The 20832-nt window shown below is 34.3% G+C and overlaps 1 protein-coding gene across 1 annotated transcript in view; it reads left to right on the top strand.

Annotated features, from left to right (window-relative positions):
* The first annotated feature begins 35 nt into the window (after positions 1 to 35).
* Positions 36 to 20832, top strand: part of LOC128218019 (ribitol-5-phosphate xylosyltransferase 1-like) — a 58665-nt gene continuing 37868 nt past the window's right edge. Inside the window, exons 1-2 of the mRNA XM_052925526.1 lie at positions 36 to 334; positions 9430 to 9618. Of these exons, the coding sequence (XP_052781486.1) occupies positions 196 to 334; positions 9430 to 9618 (328 nt within the window). The 5' untranslated portion in view covers positions 36 to 195. The remainder of the gene's footprint in view (positions 335 to 9429; positions 9619 to 20832) is intronic.

Here is a 20832-nt window from a genome sequence, read left to right as displayed (position 1 = left end):
TTTCCATTGGTCATGTGACACTGCTGTGTGTACATTTCACTTTCGCTTTGGGATAAGTCAGTGAGCAGACATGTTAAACAAACTTGATAAGATCTGTGATAAATGAGAGAATTGCTTTGTTTATTTAATCCTTAGTTTTACAGGAATGTAAGGAGAGTTAGTGAAGGGGTATATCATGTTGACATTTATTGAATAATGAGAGCTACTTTTCAAAGAGTTGCGTACTTTATTTTATTGGGATATTTAATAATATCGTGTTATACTGGTTTTATTATTGTCAAAAACAAGGTATGGAAAGAGCAGATTCAACAAGAAAAATACCGAAAAATGACAGGTAATTATTTATTTTAGTTTGTACAATATCTCCTAAATATTGGATACATTGTATATCTTTAGAGTTTAATAAAGATACAGTACAGTATTAACTAAATAGTTCTAAAATTTAAAATTTCATTAAAACAAAATGTATTTGCATGGCATTCTGTCCATTGATTTTTTTGCTGTTTTCCATTTCAAATCATCAATAAAAAGGCTAGAAAATATTTTAATTAGGTATGTTTTGTCATAATATTATCTTTTTTTTCCACCTTGCAATTTCAAGTAGGAATGAAACCAAGATAAGTGGACATCCATTCCCTTCAAAACTGTACTTGTTTTAGCCACAGAAATGTTGATACCTACATACATGTCATATTTTCTGGAGACCATTCAGGGGGATTTGTTCAGAAAGGCTGAAATTTAGGGGGATTTTGGTTGTATTCAGGGGGATTTTTTTAGCAGGTTTAAGTTGGCGAAATTTCAAAGTATTTTTAGACGCAAGTACGAAAAAATGTATTCACATATATTTTGCTATGAAAACCTATCTTTTTCATTATACAGAATTATTTTATGTCATGATTTATCATATTCTTATGATACACTGTCATGTCATACTGTAATACTGTATATTAAATTTACCTTCCTCCAAAGTCTTTTAAAAACTTCTGTTTAATACTATCAGCTATGATGACGTTCAGACACTAAGAGAATGGAATGAATATTATTAATTTCTTCCTTTTCCAAAATAGTAATATTTCTTTGCCTTTGATCATTACTTCAAATTAATTGATCACTTGTTGTTAAGGTTTCCTTTTGGCATTTGTCAAACCTTTTTTAAACAGTAATTTCACCCTTGAGGAGTTGTTTCTTAACATTCAGTTTCACTCGCATACTGTGGTTTCAATTTGTCATTATTGCCTGATGTGAAATCTATAAAAAAAAAAAATAAAAAAAAAATTCCGGGGGATTTTTACCTCCCGCCGGGAGACCGGGGGATGGATCGAAATTCCGGGGGATTTTTTCCCCCACCGGGGGATATGGCATGAAATTGGAAGTTTGAACTTCCATGCCATTACTTTGGGAAGTTTTCTACCAAAACATGCTATCTCCACACAAGTTTATTCAATTATAAAACTATTGAAATTAGAAAATATGACTTAATTTTACATCAAAACCAGGTTTTGATACATTTAACCCTCAAACTTTCACATACAGAGTTTTATCTGAAAAATGACTCGAATGTTAGCATAATTATAGGGAGTAATATACTTCCGAACTTCCTTAAATGGACACCCTGTACTAATAAAGAATATGTTAAATATTCATTAATTCATTATAATCATGAATGACATTCATTTTATCTTAAGCAAATACCATTTCCCCTGTCAATAACTTTAATTGGGGATTCAGAATTTAACAATTGAAATAAATATTTTACTGATATTGTTCCACATAAGTGACATTGATTTAAAAGTTTAAATGTACTTCACCCAATTTCTTAAGCTGATCTCTTAAGAGGTTTTTCTTCATAGAAATGTGTCAATTCAGTTTTTTTCTCCATTATATTCTTATTTAATTGAACAATTTTGTTGTCAACAGTACATTCAATATTTTCACTCTATTTCAACTACCATTTGTTCCTTTTTTAAAAAGCTATCAATAACTCTCTTTCATATTTGTAAAGCTAGAAAAATTAGTCAACCTTTTAGAGTAATGTTGAAATATTTAAAGGGCAATTGAATGGAAGATATTTAAGTGTGGTAAATTGTTCAGTATTTATATGTTTTAAGAGTATTTGATGCTAGCAATTTTGCAAATTCTGACTTATTAAAAATAGCCATCAAATTGTGGCTGTGCTCTCATAAACCAGTCCTGTAATTAATAAAAAAAATTGGTAAGTTTTGTATCCATGGCTTTATAATAATAAATTACAATAATGGTTGATATTATTTCATGACCAATATGATGGCTTTATTACAAAATATTCAAATTTCAATTAAATTTTCTGATTGATTGACTTTTAATTTCCCAAATTATACATGTTTTAGACTGTCATTTTTATAGTTTTATTAATTTGAACTTAGGCCAGGTAAGATTCCAGTTCATGAAGAAATGTATTTATAAGTTATATACTTAATTTTTATTTAAATATAACATAAAAAATACCTACACAAAATAAACAAATGCACATACTCAAAAACTACTTAAAACAGTAAATTGCTCTAGAATTTACAAAACCTGATGATAGGATGTGGTATAAAAATGAATAAATTACTATATATGAAATCTATAAATTATGTAAATATCTTAATGTATACTATTATATTCTGACTTGGTCTATTAATTATTCAAAAATAGTGGCAAATACAATGATATTGTTGCAAATTAATAGATGTATGTACCATCAGGTCTTGTTATATGACCCTCTGTCATACAGTGTTTAGGGTAAAAGCTGCACTTTATTATTGAATAGGTAATTCCTATATTTTTAGATGGAAACATATTTGAAAAATGAATTCTAGCCTTTTTTGAATAACAAAGATGATTATGAACTTAATTGTTTCAAATGAACTTTTTCTCACATTTATTTTTGTAGATAATTTCATTTTACATTATCTAAATTATGTCAATTAATGACTGTTCCTTCCATGGATGTGTTGAGTGTACATCAATATGATAAGGACGTGTATGTAATATCTTATTCTTCAAGGTGTAAGCATTAATATTATATGTTTTCAGGCAGGGCTTTTCTGCCCATTTTGAGAAAAAGACCCCAGAGCATTTTGGGAAAATCTGCGTTGCGAATATGCCAAAATTTGGAAATTTTACAGTTAATAAAACAAGCTTTTGAGTCTCCTGTGAATAAGTAAAATTATTAAATATTAGTTTCTTTTCCCTTTCAGAATATCAATCCTTGGGGTTTAAATATCTATTGTAATAAATCATGACACTGAGATAATATTTCTGATCTCTGAATGTGATAAAAATCAATTATTTCTGAGTTCAATTACCCCAAAACTTTACATCACACATTTAATTAGGATGTTGAATTAACTAGTATAGGTAAAAAGACTTTCATGTTTGTTTTTTTACTTTTGATTGGGATTTTTTTTCTGAAGATTGGGAAAGTGTCATATATTTTGCTTTGGGAATGGGTCTGATAGTCTGACCCATGCCGGTAGGTACTCTTGAAAAGGCCCTCTCAGGTGATTTATAAATTTAGAATTTTTGTCAGTGGCAAATAAATGATATGTCACTCTTTCAAACAATGAAATAATTTCTGAAATGATGTCCCATTTGTTCACAATTTGGCAATTAACTGTCTTTTTTATTAAACTTTTTAGGCATATAATACATTGAATTTGTTTTTATTTCAGTTTAAGATTGCAATATATTTCTCCTTGTGAACACCAAAGTAAATACATCATGAGTATGCCATCAATGAAATATAGCCTTTGCTGCTCTCTCATTGAAGTATATATTGATATTACACTGAAACAAACAAGTATCTTCTTTTTATTTAAAGAGCACTTTCTAGTAAATCAAGGACTTTTAAATATTTGCATGAAAAAAATAAACTTCAATGAGCAAGAGGTATCCAGTGCTCCAGCTAGGCCTAAATAGCAGGGTGGGGCACCCCGCTGCCCTTTTCCAGCACCCTGCTGCCCTTAACTACACCCTGCTGTGCACTTTTGTTTGACAGAGTCAATTTTCAGAAATAAGTATGAAAATAATAAATATAAATAGTTTTGACACTAAATTAAACAAAACAGCTAAGGTATTCATAACTAACTATTAGGATTGAAAGTAATTACAACAAATACACAATGAGAATTCAACATTGGCCCTTGCAAGTGCCCGATCAAGGCTCATTGAAAGTGCCCTTTTTAACCGAGCACCCTGCCCTTTTCAAATTCTGGCTGGAGCACTGGGTATCATCACAGGCATAAATTATTTGCAAGAACAGATAAATGGTCTGTTTTATTTGAGGTTTAATTATTACTTCCTTTGGAAACTAATCCTAAAATAAAGTGTTTTCTTTTTAACCTCCTGGTATTGTTTTTCTTCAAGAATCTCTGTCTAGTGTTATAAGTTTGTGATTGATGAAATTTATAAATATTTTAGTATATGTTGTATTTCTCAACAAATTTATTCCCATTGAAAGGTAATAAGTGACTTGTCCCTTTGGGTGTCGATAGGGTGCAGAGTAAACAGTAAACTAAAAAGCTTTTAAATTGTTATTTATTGAACAGCTAGACTAGTGAGAATACAAAATTGTGATCATTCGATAGTTTGAATTTTGATTTATCTACAGAGTTTTTACGCTGTATAGCTGGCTGTGGTTTTGGTTGTACTGACTAGAGTGGTGAATTATTGAACAGATATTTAGTTGAATTAAATACCTTCTTTTCAGACGGCGAACTGTACATTTTATTACAAGTTTGCATGACTATAATTTTACTGAAGTTTATGCTTATACTTAAAAAAACTAAAAAAAGTATATTAGTAAGCTGACAAACTCATGATTAAGATAAGGTTAATATGATACTCATTCAATTTTTTTTGCAATCTAATTTGTATTTATAATATTTAGTGTTAATTTGAAATGGCACATTTTAAAGTTTAAGTTATTGCATAAAAAATATGTGAATGTACTAAATATATCACTGCTTATTTCTAAGAACAGCACCTTCCCAAAGCAAACATGCTTATTATTATTATTATTGGCAATGACATGGGCTTGATCACATTTTCCTATAAAAACTTTGATGTTGGCCATGAGACCATTTAAATATCACCATAAGACTTGCGCTGTACTGTCACTCTGGCTCAAGTGCTTCTTGAGTTACACCCCTTGTTATACTACCAAAGGCAAAGAAGAGAAGTGTTTGCATCTATATGGCTAGCTCTCCCTTATATTGTGACATGTCCAACTGCAGTCACAGTATTATGTCCATCTGCAGTCACAGAGTCATGTCCATCTGAGTCACAGTGTCATGTCCAACTGTAGTCACAGTGTCATGTCCAACTGCAGTCACTGGGTCATGTCCAACTGTAGTCACAGTGTCATGTCCATCTGAGTCACAGTGTCATGTCCAACTGTAGTCACAGTGTCATGTCCAACTGCAGTCACAGTGTCATGTCCATCTGCAGTCACAGTGTCATGTTCAGCTGCAGTCACAGAGTCATGTCCATCTGCAGTCACAGAGTCATGTCCATCTGCAGTCACAGTGTCATGTCCAGCTGCAGTCAAAGTATCATGTCCAACTTCAGTCACAGTGTCATGTCCATCTGCAGTCACAGTGTCATGTCCATCTTCAGTCCCAATATCATGTCCAACTGCAGTCACAGTTTCATGTCCAACTGCAGTCACAGTGTCATGTCCAACTGCAGTCACAGTATCATGTCCAACTGCAGTAAAAGTGTCATGTCCAACTGCAGTCAAAGTGTCATGTCCAACTTCAGTCACAGTTTCATGTCCAACTGCAGGCACAGTTTCATGTCCAACTGCAGTCAAAGTGTCATGTCCAACTGCAGTCACAGTTTCATGTCAAACTGCAGTCAAAGTGTCATGTCCAACTGCAGTCAAAGTGTCATGTCCAACTTCAGTCACAGTGTCATGTCCAACTGCAATCACAGTGTCATGTCCATCTACAGTCACAGTGTCATTTCCAACTTCAGTCACAGTGTCATTTCCAACTTCAGTCACAGTGTCATGTCCAACTGCAGTCACAGTGTCATGTCCAACTGCAGTCACAGTGTCATGTCGAACTTCAGTCACAGTGTCATGTCCATCTGCAGTCACAGTGTAATGTCCAACTGCAGTCACAGTGTCATGTCCAACTTTAGTCACAGTGTCATGTCCATCTGCAGTCACAGTGTCATGTCAAACTGCAGTCACAGTGTAATGTCCAACTGCAGTCAAAGTGTCATGTCCAACTTCAGTCACAGTGTCATGTCAAACTGCTGTCAGTGTCATGTCAATCTGCAGTCACAGTGTCATGTCCATCTGCAGTCACAGTGTCGTGTCCAACTTCAGTCACAGTGTCATGTCCAACTTCAGTCACAGTGTCATGTCCATCTGCAGTCACAGTGTCATGTCAAACTGCAGTCACAGTGTAATGTCCAACTGCAGTTACAGTGTCATGTCAATCTGCAGTCACAGAGTCATGTCCATCTGCAGTCACAGTGTCTTGTCCAACTGCAGTCACGCAGTGTCATGTCCAACTGCAGTCACAGTGTCATGTCCAACTGTAGTCACATTGTTTCAGTTTATTATTAATCTGATTGATTTAAACATTTCAAGCTATTAATATGCTTTGGCACCGACTACCTCCATTATGAATAAAAGTATATACATGTACCATAATGAAGCATTGTGTAGCTTGGCGTAAAATGCATCAATACAAAGAAGTATCCAGACTTAAGTAAAATAAATTGCTGTTTTGAGCCTATGGAGCTCTGGTAATAACCCTATTTTAAATGTTTACCCCAGGGATAGCATGAATTATTGAATTATCTTTGGGCATATTATTTTCTTGAAAATTGGATTTTTTTTTGCCAAACAATGCTTTGTTTTTGGTGCCGGAGAAGTGTTGATTTCTATATCGTAGCTTAAATTGACTTCATTTTTCAGCATGGCAAAAAATATTTGCTTCGATCTGAACTACAAATGATTTCCTTATATATGTGTGACTTGTTTGAAACTGTATTCTGGTCTTTTTCTGAGCTAGAAAAGCAAGAAGATTGTGATGTTCTTGTAATTTTGAAGCCTAATTTTAGTACAATGATTAACTTTATGACATTGCACGAACAACCTTACAGAAAATTGATTACATGCTGTTAATTTTATTTTCAGTGCCTCTAAATAAGTATATTTAATGTAATGTTAGGTAATGAAACCAGTTCACCCTTGGTGGTAGTACTGCTGATGGAAGGGCACAAGGAAGACATGCAATAATAAAGTGGTATTGCAACTGATAGCAATGATAACAGTTCTTGCCTTCAACACTAATTGGTGCGGCTGATAATAGCTACATGCTTATTAGTGCTGAGACATAAATAACTGTTATCATTCACCTTAAATCCGTTATTAGCTCTCAACTTTTCTTAATGGGTTTAAGCTATTCATTACTATAGTTCTTATAGAAATTGCTATTTGCTTTGGACTTGTCTGACTGCTTAAGGTTGTTATTTGTCTAAGATTTCTTATGCTTGAGTCGCTTCAATTATGGAATAAACAACTCAAGTAGAAAGACAAAGTGATGAATGTATAGAAAAAGTTATGCCTTCCCTTAATGGGTTGTTCTTTTTTATATTTCCAAGGGCTTAGATAGGGAAATGTCCTTACACATGGTGAAACATCATGAGTAGGTCAAATGAAATATGGAAAATCATTGGATCGAAGGAAAGAGGTTTTATAGGTCCTTGATTATTTCGCCTGCATGTCATGGCAGACATAGGGTTTATGTAATGTCCTGCACTGTGTCACAGTTTCATGTCTGCATTTTAGTATTTGTTATCCAATCCCTACCAAACTTGGTCACAAGTATCATAATATTTGGACTCAGTCCGATCTAGATCAATACAGCCTGACCGAAAAAAAAAAAAATCATCATACTCCGGTGTAACAGCCCAATTAAACAAATACAAGCAACTTTTTCTCATCATTTTTAATTCCTGGTAATTATGAATCTTTACCAAACTAAAGTAATCCAAACCACAAAAAAGCTACATCTCTTAATGATTATCATGTATCATTTGAGTGGGTTTTGATGGCTAATTACTCATTGTTTTAAATATGTAAAATAAATTGCCAGCAGTTTGATAAACAAAGTTTTTACAGCTTGTAAGTTTGCTTGTTATAAAAAAAATCAACTAAGATCAAAAGTAAAATGACATACCTTGCAATCTTTGAAGGCCACAACCCGTGTTTGATAAATTATTTATAGTAAAAAATGCATGTTTCTTGCTTTTTCTGTACAAAAAAACAACGTTTAAAAGATGCCCAAATTATATCGTAAGAATTCACTTACTTGGGTATAGGGTACCTTAATAGCATTATATAGTGTGCAAGTTTGATCACTTTCCAGAATGCAACATTCACTTCGGAGTTATTGGCCTTTATTTTTCAATTTCTACATACATACCGTATTACATTATATGGTTTTGAGCTAAAGAGCTCTAGAAGGGTACTGCACCCTGCCCTTTTTAGGATTTCAATATTTGGTTGACTGTCCCAAAAACAGAAGTACCGGTAACCAACAAGCTTGGCGTTGAAGAAATGTGTGTTATGGGAAAACAACAATAAATTGGCACCGGCCTAAAGTCATTTGAATTGTCTGTTTTGGCCGGCAGCCCGTTTGTATTGAGAGCCCTGCTTTTTTGTATCACATCTCTCCCATAATGTCCTTGTAACCTTCTGCCTTTTTAGAATTGAATGCTTTTGATAATCAGATATGTATTTTGTTTATAAACAATATATGATTATAATAATACATATTTATCAGCTGATACCTAATTACTACTTCAATTAGACACAATGTTTGACAATTTCTTTCAAATTATGATGTGTGAGTTCTTCACAGAACAATCCAATGTACCCTATTATCCCTAAGCACACTGCCCCCTCATGGCTAAACTGCTATTTTCGTGTTTACATCATCAAGTTCTGATAGTGAAACATTATCACTCTTTTAATAGCAGTTAATATTGAACATTTGTTGATCGATGCTGCACTTGCTGCAGAATTTGTGAACAATATGCTGCAGAAATGGCATATAGATGTGGTTGTTTATGAAACAATGGTCATCTTCATTGCATCAATTCAGGGATGTGATTTAACTGCGGATTCCTGGTTTTCAACAGTCCTGATGGCTCCATGGACCCTTCCCCCCTCCAACAAAAAAATAAACAATAAATAAATAAACATTTATGATAATAAAATAATTGCTGAAATGGTTTCAGCCCTTCAGCTGCTAGGTAAATCACATCCCTGATCATACAGCATAGGCATTGTACATGTCATGAACCATTTCTAAAAATGATTGCTGAGCGAATTTAGCCGTCGTCTTTACTTTGATAATAAAGAACATTATTTCTCTTTTATAGAGTTGGCCGAAGAAGACCGTGCCTGGAATCCCTGGGGCGAGGAGTTTGACAATGAGAGAACAGTTCTCACGCGACATGAGCCTCCGAACATTGTTTGGAATCTGGATCAGGGGAGAGAACCTCCCTCCAGCAGGGTAGACAACTCCAAGAGACTCTTCAATGTGGAGGTCTGGGGAAAAGCATCTATAGGTAAATTAAGAATACAATATGATTGTGAATATTTTACAAAGATTACAGAGACTTAAGTTTAAGACACTTCTGGGGAGTTTGATATTATTTTATCTAAATAATGTTAGCTTGATTGTGGGATTGATTGTACGTCAGGCCAAGTCTGTTTCCTGTTACATCCTCTTTGGAAAGCCAATATTTTTTTTTTAATTAGGGTGAAGCTGAGCCATTATGACTTACTGGGTGAGAGGTTGGTATAGGGTTGGCTGGGTGGTGGTGCTTTGGCTGGCTGGTGGTGCTGTACCCATACCACTAGACCCCTCTTACTTCCATGAGAAGTTTTCCCTCATTATACCAACTTCACATGTGACTGACAGGCCAGTCTCTCTCAGTTTCTGAATATACCAGCATTAATGATGCTAATTGACATTTAATTGCTAATTATGCATCTTGTGTTGAATAATGTTTACAATGTTAGATAGATAATCATGGAAATGATTCACTCTTTATGCAAACATCACCAATGATTAGTTGAGTTATCTGCATTTCAAGGACAAAGGCTGTAATGAGTATAAGATTATATTATTTAAATTGCCTTCAATCCTTAGAATATATGCTTGGCATATTAAAAGTCATGCAACAATGCGTTTAAATACAGATAAGTATTGTATATATAATCAGTCAGATGTGATTTTTCTGGAACTCTTGCCTACCGGAATATATAGGTGAAATACTACTAATTAAATTTTGACAGCGTCAAAAACATGTTTCATGTGGGTGGGGATTGGCTCAAAAGTCACATTATTTCCATATAAAAGCAGCAAAGCCATATTTGAAGATTTTACAATCATTATTTAATATGGTTGCGAGATTATTTGGAGATAACGTTTTATTTGACATAGATTTTATCATGTAAAGATTAAACCCAAATGCCAAATCTGAAATACAACGTATTTTGTGTGGTGAATGAATGATGTATGCAAAGTTTATTTTGGGGATAAAGCATTACATTGACCATTAATGCCCTAAAAACAAGACGAAAAGTACAGCTTTGTTAAAAATAGATGTATGTATCTGGTTCTTTTTTTCCATTTCCATAAAAAAAACATGAAAAAGCCAAATTTCTGCTAGTCAGTGCGGATGAGAATGTGCAATCACAACCTTCCAGCATGTACATCGGTCAACCATCGTCAGACAGGATACAGGTGCTGGCTGTTAGTTGTTTCATGCAGGATTTAGACATTGACTGAACATCAAGTGATCTAGTGTTTATATAAATGTACCATTAATTTGCACACCATTTTGTATGAACGTGGCTATATATCAATGGACAAAGTCTGCTTTAACCATCATTAAAATCCTAAGGTTTAATTAATTACCTTACTTTTGGTAGTCTGCATGTCTTGAGGTACAAGATACTAACTGACGTTCACAGACGTTGACATCATACGCGCATAATATAGTGCCCCTTCATTGCTGTATTGTGGTTGTCAAATAATCAAAAATACCGTAAATCATTGAATATAGGATGCTAGCGTATACCTTATTTTCATCATTTAAAATCTTGAAAATCTACATATGTTTTTTAGTTATATACCATGTGACAAGACTTTTTTCCCTGAGAATAGTTTGTTCAAGATGGCCACTCATTATGGCTTGGCGAGAAGTTCAGACCCCAATACATGTTTCTTGAACAATCTTAGTCTTTCATCAGCCGGATCAAGTAAAGCTCAATATTTTAGTTTTTGTGTTATATTCTCATTAAAAGAGTTCTGAAACTTTAAAAAAAGAAAATATTATTATGATATTAAATAACAATAAACTGTTGTATTTATTGACAAAATACAAACATGTTAAATCTTAAGTCTGTTACCGGTACACTAGGGATTTTTATCGAAATTGGGTCCTGATTTTAGTATTTTTCTGCTATCTTAACAACTCTTTCTCGGCATGATGCAGAAAAGTAGGTGTTCTTTCTGGTGGTTATGAGCCACTGATCAGAGGAGATCTGATTAAGGAGTGATGTATACCTTCTCAAGTTCTGGTAATTTGATAAAGGGGTTGCAATTTTGTACTGAACTGTTTTTCTGGACATGACAATATCATGTGGGCTTACTGCCATATGGTGCCAAGTGCCATTTGGCCGAGTGGTGGTTTGCTACTTTCTTGCATTAGCCCTTAAAATTATATCCCAACCTATAGTTTTTCTATGTCTAGGCTGACCTACAAAAGAGTATGTTACCAAAATGTAAGGAATTTACATGTATGTCAACAGAAAAATGATCGTTAATTACCAGTCTTAAACAAAGTTGATATTTCTTGCTTGTCACATATCTGAAGGTGCACTATTATAGTAACACATGAACTACAGCTAGAACTCAGGAACCAAGCTTAATTTGGGTGATTTGGGCAAAATTAAGAAATTAAGGGTAAGGTTTTACTTGGTGATGTTACATTTATAATTTGCATAGAGAAAATACTAGATATGGACAATTTCATAGCTCTCTCTCTCTTTCTCTCTCTCTCTCTCTCTCTCTCTCTCTCTCTCTCTCTCTCTCTCTCTCTCTCTCTTTCTCTCTTTCTCTCTCGCCTCATTCTCAACTCAACTCTGGTCATGGTTTATCTTTTAAGAGACAAATCAAAATTGACAGAAGGCTTGTCTTACACTACCAATCATCTGGGTTTTTTTTAATCTATTGACCAACACCAGTCAAAGTGTGTGTGGGGGGGGGGGGGGGGGGGCGGGAGGGGTTATAACTCAATTCTGTCAACGGTATTGGCAATTGGCCATTCCTGTTTACATCTAGTTGATATATGACAGGGCCAAGTCAGTTATTGACATATGTAATGGCTTAATACTACTGTCTGTATTCGCCATACAATTTTGTTGTACATTCTGTCTTATAAAGAATATAACATAGTCAGAAAATGGGATATGATAAAGCATACAACTCAAGTTATAATTCTTTTCTGTATGACAAGCTATAAGTTTTGATGCGTTATGGTTTGAATGTTTTGATGTTGTAGGAACTGAAATAGGTTTGAAATGGTATTTTCTTTACCCTGAGGATATTATATGTGTATACAACAAACCGAACAACCATTTCTCATCATTAGGATTGAAATTGTTCACTTTATCTGTCAAATGTATTAGTGAAACTTGTGTCTGAAAATAGCAAGTACAATGAAAAATAAGATAAACTAGAACCAAATGAACAGAGGCTCCAAATAATTAAGTAGGGTTTTAGTTGAAGGGTTATTTAAATTTGCTGCTCCCTTTCCTTTTAGTAGCACACACCCTTATGCCCTCAAAAACCAGCATGGGCACCCTTTTGCCTTCATAGAATTAAATGCTGAAGACTGACAAATTTTCTTTTGTATTGTTTAAAACCTATAATAAGATTATAAATACATACACACTTAACTTCTCTGTTAGTGGAAACCTAATATTACTATTATTGAACACAATTTCTGTCATTTTCTGCCAAATTCATAATGTTCAAGTTCTTCGTAGCCTAAAACAGTTTGTCTTTTATCATTAGCACCCTAGCTGCCCCTTTTCTGCAGCACCCGGACATTCTTCAATCCTGGCTAAAACACTAAAATAAGTGTTACTTATATGGCTGTTTCGATTAATCAAGGTTCAAATTTAAATAGATTAAAAAAATCAGTAAGATATAGGCAGTATACTGTGAGTGCTGCTTCCATGTCCTTTGTCCACATCTTTGTCAGATGTCCACATCTCCGTAAGTGGCGTAGACTGCGCGAAGTTTCAATTTAAATGGCGAAGAAATAGTGAAGTTATCTTTATTTAAGTCTTCATTCAAAGCATAATGTTGCCTACCGACATAGCATTTATGACACAATCTATCACATGGTATACACACACAGTCTTATTCTGAGGAATGGTACACTAAAGACCTAGTGAGATGGTGTGGCAAATGTTCACCACTCAACAAAAAGTAATTGTCCGTTGATAAGCTTTTTGTTTTATTATTTCCCTTAGAACAAAATCACCACAACAATTAGGGAAGAAGACCGATCTCAAGTATTGAAATTTGCTCACCTGAATAGGTTTTTTTTTATCATTTATGATTTATCAGTTGGTAATTTTGAAAAAAATGTGATCAGTGGACAGTATGTGCCTGCTTTAAACTTGTTTGTTTTTAGAAAATTTACTAAATGGACAATTTTTTTAAACATACCACAATACCATGACAAAATTAAGAAAAAATGTTATCCATGCAATTAATTGGAAATTGGAATTAAGGCCTGGTTGTTGCTATTAAAGTTGACATGCCCTATTAACTGAAAGCAATTTATATGTAAAAATATGAGATTTGAATTTTCTCAAGTTTTTTTTTATTAACACTGCATTTTGGTAACATGGCATTCCCAACATCAACACAGGAGCAATATTCCCACATTAGGATGAAAATAAATGCTCCCATCAAATTTGCCATAAACTTGTGAAGGATTCTGGTGATGCTCCAATATGATTAATGGTGGAAATTGTTATTCTTGGTAGACCTTAATTGACAGGGTCCTTTATAAGCCATACATCATCCATGGAAGTTGGTAATTAAGTCCAATCACCAGACAGTGGTATAGATTTAGAAGATAGAGCAGAAGTTGAGGAATATTTATAAAATTATGTGAATTCCCCCATGTTATTGGTGCACATATATAAAGTCTTTCAGTCAGCTCACACAAACCACCCAACACCTGACCTGCTATTATCATTATAGTAGTTGTCATATCCTTTGGTAGGGCCAAAAAATCAACAACCTGTGTTTCCGGTAACCCGACCGACCCTATTTTTTCCTCGCCGACCCTAATCTTTTTTTAGGCATAAAAGTAAAAAATCAAAAATTAAATGTATCGTCGTTAATTTCGTTGTTTGTCTGTCTCTGTTTCCGGAGAATTAACTTTCATTCCTGATTATGTATTACCGAGACGCTATATCAACAGGAAAACAAAATGGCGGAGTTTGGCGATCCCTGTCCGATATATCCCTGTCCGATATCTTCAAATTGACAGACGCATGTTTATGGTCCAAACATGTGGTTGATCACAGGAGACACATTTTGATGTCTTCATAATGAAAATATTTAGGATAAAGTTTGCGGTGTTATTTATCCATGTCCAAAATAGAACTTACTTTTTTTTACATTAGGCTTTGCGTATATCATGCAGGCTTCTTACGATTTGACTTTGCGAATTCATGCAGGCTTAACTGCGAGGTTCACATTAATTTATCCGCAATTATCAATGGTTATTTATTTCGCTTAATTTAAGTCCCATCAAATGAAATCCAAACAAAAACCTGCAAAAGTTTTAACAACACATTTATAGGAATGTGTTGGCTGCAGGTCAAACGGTACAATTTGTGACGTCAGAGCACGAGCGGTAATAAGATCAAAGGCGCGCGGCTATGGTTTGAATTTAAATCGGTCGGTCGGATACCGTATGATACCACTTGATTGCCAGGATTTCGTCTAGGCTGGTAAGAAAATACCATACGATCGAAAAAATATAATAATCAATAATCGTTGTCTGGGAATCTTAAAACAATGACCGAAATGTTTGAATTCACCACAAATATGAATGAAACTTTGATTGTTACGAGAATAATGATATATTATAAATGATAAAATAAGATACGTAAAATAAATCCATATCCGCGTTTACTTGTTCTGTGATTAACCTACCTCCACATAAAAGAGCTCACAGTTGACAAGAAATTAACAAATTTAGTTAATAAATGACTGTTTCGCTAGAACATCATCATAGATTTGCAGAAATTGAATTGCTGGATTTGTTCTAAAAACAGATCGCGTCTTATAAAGGAGTATTGTATACATAATACCAAAAAACACCAAATTTCATGGGCAAAATTGGCGGGAAAATTCGGTAGTCGAAGGTAAGGAAATGATTTCAGACATTAAACAATGCTGTTTTTTTCTGACTTTTAGTTAATTATGGAAAACTTAGATATAATATAATTGATTTGATGCAACAGAATTGTGCATGCAATCGAAACAGTAAAAAAAAAAATCCTGACCAACCGACCCCATTTTTTTCGCCATGATACCGGAAACACAGGTATTTCTTTTTTTGGCCTTATGTTTTTTATTGCTCTATTTCTAAAGGGTTTGAGCAAGTGTAATGGTACTCCAAAGATAGTACTTACACTTTTATAGCAATATAGTCATGTCCGCCTGCAGCATGGAGGGCATTATGGTAGCAAACCCAATCAGATGCATTTATAAAGCAATTTACATGCAGTCCTTAATTTGGCAAAAAATATTGTTTGTTCATGTTTTTATTTGTTATTTGCACAGAGAAAACACTAGATCTGGAAAAGTGATAGTTACCTCTAACTTTAGCTTGATCCTTGGAAATAGATTTACTTTTTTTAAGCAGACTAATCAAAATTGACAGCCATCCTGTCTTACACTTCTGATTATCTGTTTTCATCCTATTGACCAACACCAGTCAAAGTGGGGGGTTATAACTCAATTCTGTCAACAATATTGGCACTTGCATGGCCATTTCTGTTTACACCCAGTTGATATATGACAGGGCCAAGTCAGCTACTGTAACCAATTGTCAATAGCAGCGAGCGTTTTGGAAGACTTGACTTATCCTTATTGTGACCAAATGAGATTAACAGCTGCTCAATTCTAATTGGTAATTCAATGGCGCTTTCATGATTTCAGTCGTAAGGGTTGCATGCAGGTTCATTCCCCCACCTCTTCACTAAAAACACTACCATAATCATCTTTTGGAAGGGGACAAAAGAGGGTAGCTCGTACCAGGGTAACTCACATACTGTCTGCGCAATATGTCGCACAGATAATTTCAATTAGTGACTCAGGTGTTAATGAGTGGCATCGTAAAGACAAATAAACCCCCAAGCCTCATGCTTATAATTAAAATATACTTAAATAATTTTAACATTGAGTTTTCTTTTTCCCCTGTGTATACAATAAACCCTACAACCATTTCTCATCATTATGATAGAATGTTCACTTTATCTGTCAAATGAGAAAATTATGTCTGAAAATAGCAAATACAATGAAAAATGGGATCAACTTCAACCACACGGTTTGCATAGACTCAGAAAAGTACTTGAATTTTAGGCGTCTTGATGAAAAGTGCTTTAATTTCCAAAAAAAACCTTAAAACTACTTATTTGCCTTGAAAGTGCTAAAAAGTACTGTTTTTTTTTTAGAAAAAGAACTTAAATTTCCTTGTTCTGCTCCAAAGGGAGTGTCTGTAATTAAAAAAGGTCAATTTTTACCATAGAAGTAAGGGGGGAGTTGCTAGTAACTCTTTGCTTTTAGAATGTTTTGTTGTGTTAGTGACAGTACAGTAATAGAACAGGTTTAAGACTCATCGAGTAGTACAATTTACACTGTAAATACAGTAGCATCGCTTTTAAGCCTGTTTCTGGTTTCAGTTTTTATATGAAAGTGGCTTGTGTTTTCAACAAAAAGTTATTTATTTTGCTTATTCTCGTGTGGTTGACCATGAAAATGAACACAAAGCAATGTGTAAGCATTGCATAAAATTTATAGACATCAGCTAAATGGCTGATGGCTGTCTGCCCTTAAATCTCACGTGAAGTCAGAAAAACCTTTAAGGACAACTAAATGTTTGACAGATTTCTTTGTCACAAATATGTGTTATTTTCATAGCTTGCTATTAATGATAGTGTTTGAAAATGTTAATGTTTTTTATTTAAGAGAGTTCTTGAAAATTAAAAAAATGGTCCTAAGAAATCTCCTTTAAAACTACTTGATTTTTTGCCTGTCTGGCTGTATGAACCATGAACCACATGAATGGACAGAATAAGTGTTATTTACGGTAGATGGCTGTCTCAAGTACATCCGAGTTCAAATTACAATAGATAAGCTTAAAAAAATCAGGATGTTAAGGGTGGTATTCTGTGAGCACAAATTCCTTGTCAATTGTACGCACCAGTGTCCAACATCCTGTATTCCATCTCTAAGTCCTATTCTGAGGAACAATACACTAGGGACCTTGTGAGATCCATTGGCAACTTTTCACCATACAACAGATTGATCAGAATGTAAAGGCCATAAGAAACTATGAAAGTAAACGAAATGTATTTCAGTTTTTATTATCTCCCTTTGAAATATAAATCAGAATAATTATCTAAAGCAAACTGGAAGATGCATAAATTATAATAACACTTTACTAACTTTATATAATAAACAAAGCAATTTGTAAAAATGGAAATAAAAAAATGGTATATAAATCACAAAATTGTTCTGAAAGTTACGGACAAAGACCGATCACAATTATTGTAATCGCTCACCTAAGTATATCTCAGTTGGTAATTTTGAAGCTAGTGTAAACTGGCAAGATTATAACACTGATAGTATTGTACTGAATGTGGATGTTGAAAATGTGTTATTAATAAGAAAGGTTATTAGTAACAATAGAAAGTTAAAATAACAACAACAGATAAACAATAATGGTAGACATGCAATTAATTGGACATTGGAATAAGAGCTTGACTGAAACTGATTGCAATGCATATGTAAAAATTGTGAGATGAGAATTTTCTCAAGGGGACTTTAACACTGCATTTGGGGTACATGGCATTCCCAACAGCAACACAAGAACAATAGTCTCACATTAGGATAAAATACTCCAGCACTTATGAAGGATTCTGGTGATGGTACATGTATAATATGATTAATGGTGGAAATTGTTATTCTTGGTGAGACCTTAATTGACAGGCTCCTTTACAAGCCATGCATTGTCCATGGAAGTTGGTAATTAAGTCCAATCACCAGACAGTGGTATAGATTAAGAAGAAGAAAATCCAATGTCTTGATGTATAAATATATGTTCTCGGTGCTGTTTTCAAATCAACCCAAACAAAACACCTAACAACTGACCTGTTATTATCATTATTGGATAGTAATCATCATATCCTTTCATTTTTGTTATTAAGCAGATTTTCAAAGAAAACCAGGTTTTAGAATGAGCATTGATGGATAGTATTAAATGAAAGTCGGTTTTGTAGGTAGCTTATGTGAAGAGCTAGCTTGTAATTGCCTTTAAAAGGGTATTAGTCAAGGTAAAAGTCACTGATACTAAAATAGAAAAATGGTTGCCGCCCAATTACATTCCATATGTTTGATGGTTAGCGATGAAAGTAGCTGTGTAGGTAGCTTGACCCTACCCTCCTCAAAAGAAATCAAAACCTTAAGCTCTTCACATTATAATTTGAGGAGATTAGGTTCAAAATAGAAAAATGGTTTCCAACCAATGAACTATAGTCAGGATTGATTGATAGTGAAAATAATTTGGTGCATAGGTTATTATGTGAAGAGACAGCTTGGGATTGCTTTTTAACCTTGACAGTTAAGGTAAATCAAAACAGAAACAAATAATTTTAGTTTGGATTTTTGGTAAGTGATGAAACTTGGTTTGTACTTAGCATATTAGAAGAGCTTGCTTGGAATTGCTTTTGAAGAGGGTGGCATCAAGGTCAATGTCACTATTTCTAAAAATAGAAAAATGATTTCCACACAATAACTTAAGCTGATGCCAAGGAGAGTGTTAAAACTTGGTGTGTAGGTTGAGGAATGCTTGATTATTTGTGATGAAACTCGTAAGTCTTATCTGAAGAGCTGGCTTGGAAATGCTTTTGAGGGAGGTGGAGTCATGGTCACTGTTTCTAAAAATTGAAAATGGTTTTGGCCCAATAACTTAAGTCAGGATTGATGGATTATAAGTGATGAATGTGTAGGTAGCTTATGTGAAGAACTTTTGTGGGAGATGGGGTCTGGGATCTTGTAACTATGAAATAGAAAATTGTTTATTGGCCAATCTTAGTGTGAATATAGCTTAGATATGTGAAGCTTCAGATTCAACTTGCTTTTAAGGGTGGGGAAGATGTCAAGGTATGGGATTTGTTGAGCTTGAGATGAAATCAGAGATTTGTTAAAAATGCAGGCAAGAAGTGCTCAAGGTGAGCTATTGTGATTGGTCTTTGTCCGGCGTCCATCCGTCTGTCTGTCAGTCAGTCCGTCCGTCAACAATTGCTTAAAAAACTTCTCCTCTGAAACTACGGAGCCAAATTCAATGAAACTTCACAGGAAGCTTCCTTGGGTGACCATCTACAAAAATACAACAAGGGGTCACGATTGATCAACAACAACAACAACAAAATGGCCGACTTCCTGTTTTGCTTTAAAAAACATCTTCTCTGAAAATACCAGTTCAAATTCAATGAAACTTTACTGGAAGCTTTCTTGGGTGACCATCTACAAAAATACAACAAGGAGTCACAATTGAATAACAACAACAACAGCAACAACATCAAAATGGCTGACTTCCTGTTTTGCTTTAAAAAACATCTCCTCTGAAACTACTGCTCCAAATTCAATGAAACTTTGCAGGAAGCTGCCTTAGGTGACCCTGTACAAAAATACAACAAGGACAGGGTTTCCGCCAGGAATTTCATAAGGCATGTCGGAAGGGGAGGGTTTGGGATGGGTGTCCCCTCCCTACGTTGATTTTTTATTATTTTCGTATCCAAAATGGTGCAATTTCCTGCATTTTAAATAAGTTTACAGTTATGTTCCTATGATTTAGAATTACCAACTAAAGTCCGATTAACATTAAAACTATTTGTGAAAAGGTTTAATGGTTTCTCTTCCTTAATTATTGGTATTTCTCAAGTTTTCCAACAATACAATATCGACGATATTGATCGACTCATGTTTCGTTTAGTGCGGGAATTATTTATATTGACACCGTTGACGTCACAGCAAAACGTGTAAAGCACGCTGCATGCTGGAACACAAAAGAGCACGGAGCAAAGCGACTGCTCGTGAATTCGTATTGAAAGTTGCAACAGCTAATATTTTTAAAGCCGGGTTGGCTAAATAATAACTTAAAGGGAATGTAATGTGTATTTTCAGATTTATTTATCTTTTTTCTAAATAAATTAAAAGAACGATAAAATAATCAAAGTTTAATAATAAGCAACACAAAATATAACTTTACACTTTTAAACTACAGACGGGAACGCGACTCAATTAATTACGACGGGGGGGGGGGGGGGGGGGGGGTCTAGCTTATTTACCCACGCCATCGGGTTATACCCATTCGGCGAGCACGCTACGTTTTACAGTATTTCTACAGATTTAATAATATTTAAAACATCTCATCTTTAATCGTAGCGTG

The sequence above is a fragment of the Mya arenaria genome, chromosome 14 (assembly GCF_026914265.1).
Source record: "Mya arenaria isolate MELC-2E11 chromosome 14, ASM2691426v1".
NCBI classification, from domain to species: domain Eukaryota; kingdom Metazoa; phylum Mollusca; class Bivalvia; order Myida; family Myidae; genus Mya; species Mya arenaria.
Note: the sequence above shows the minus strand (reverse complement) of the source record. Positions and strands in the feature narration are given on the sequence as shown.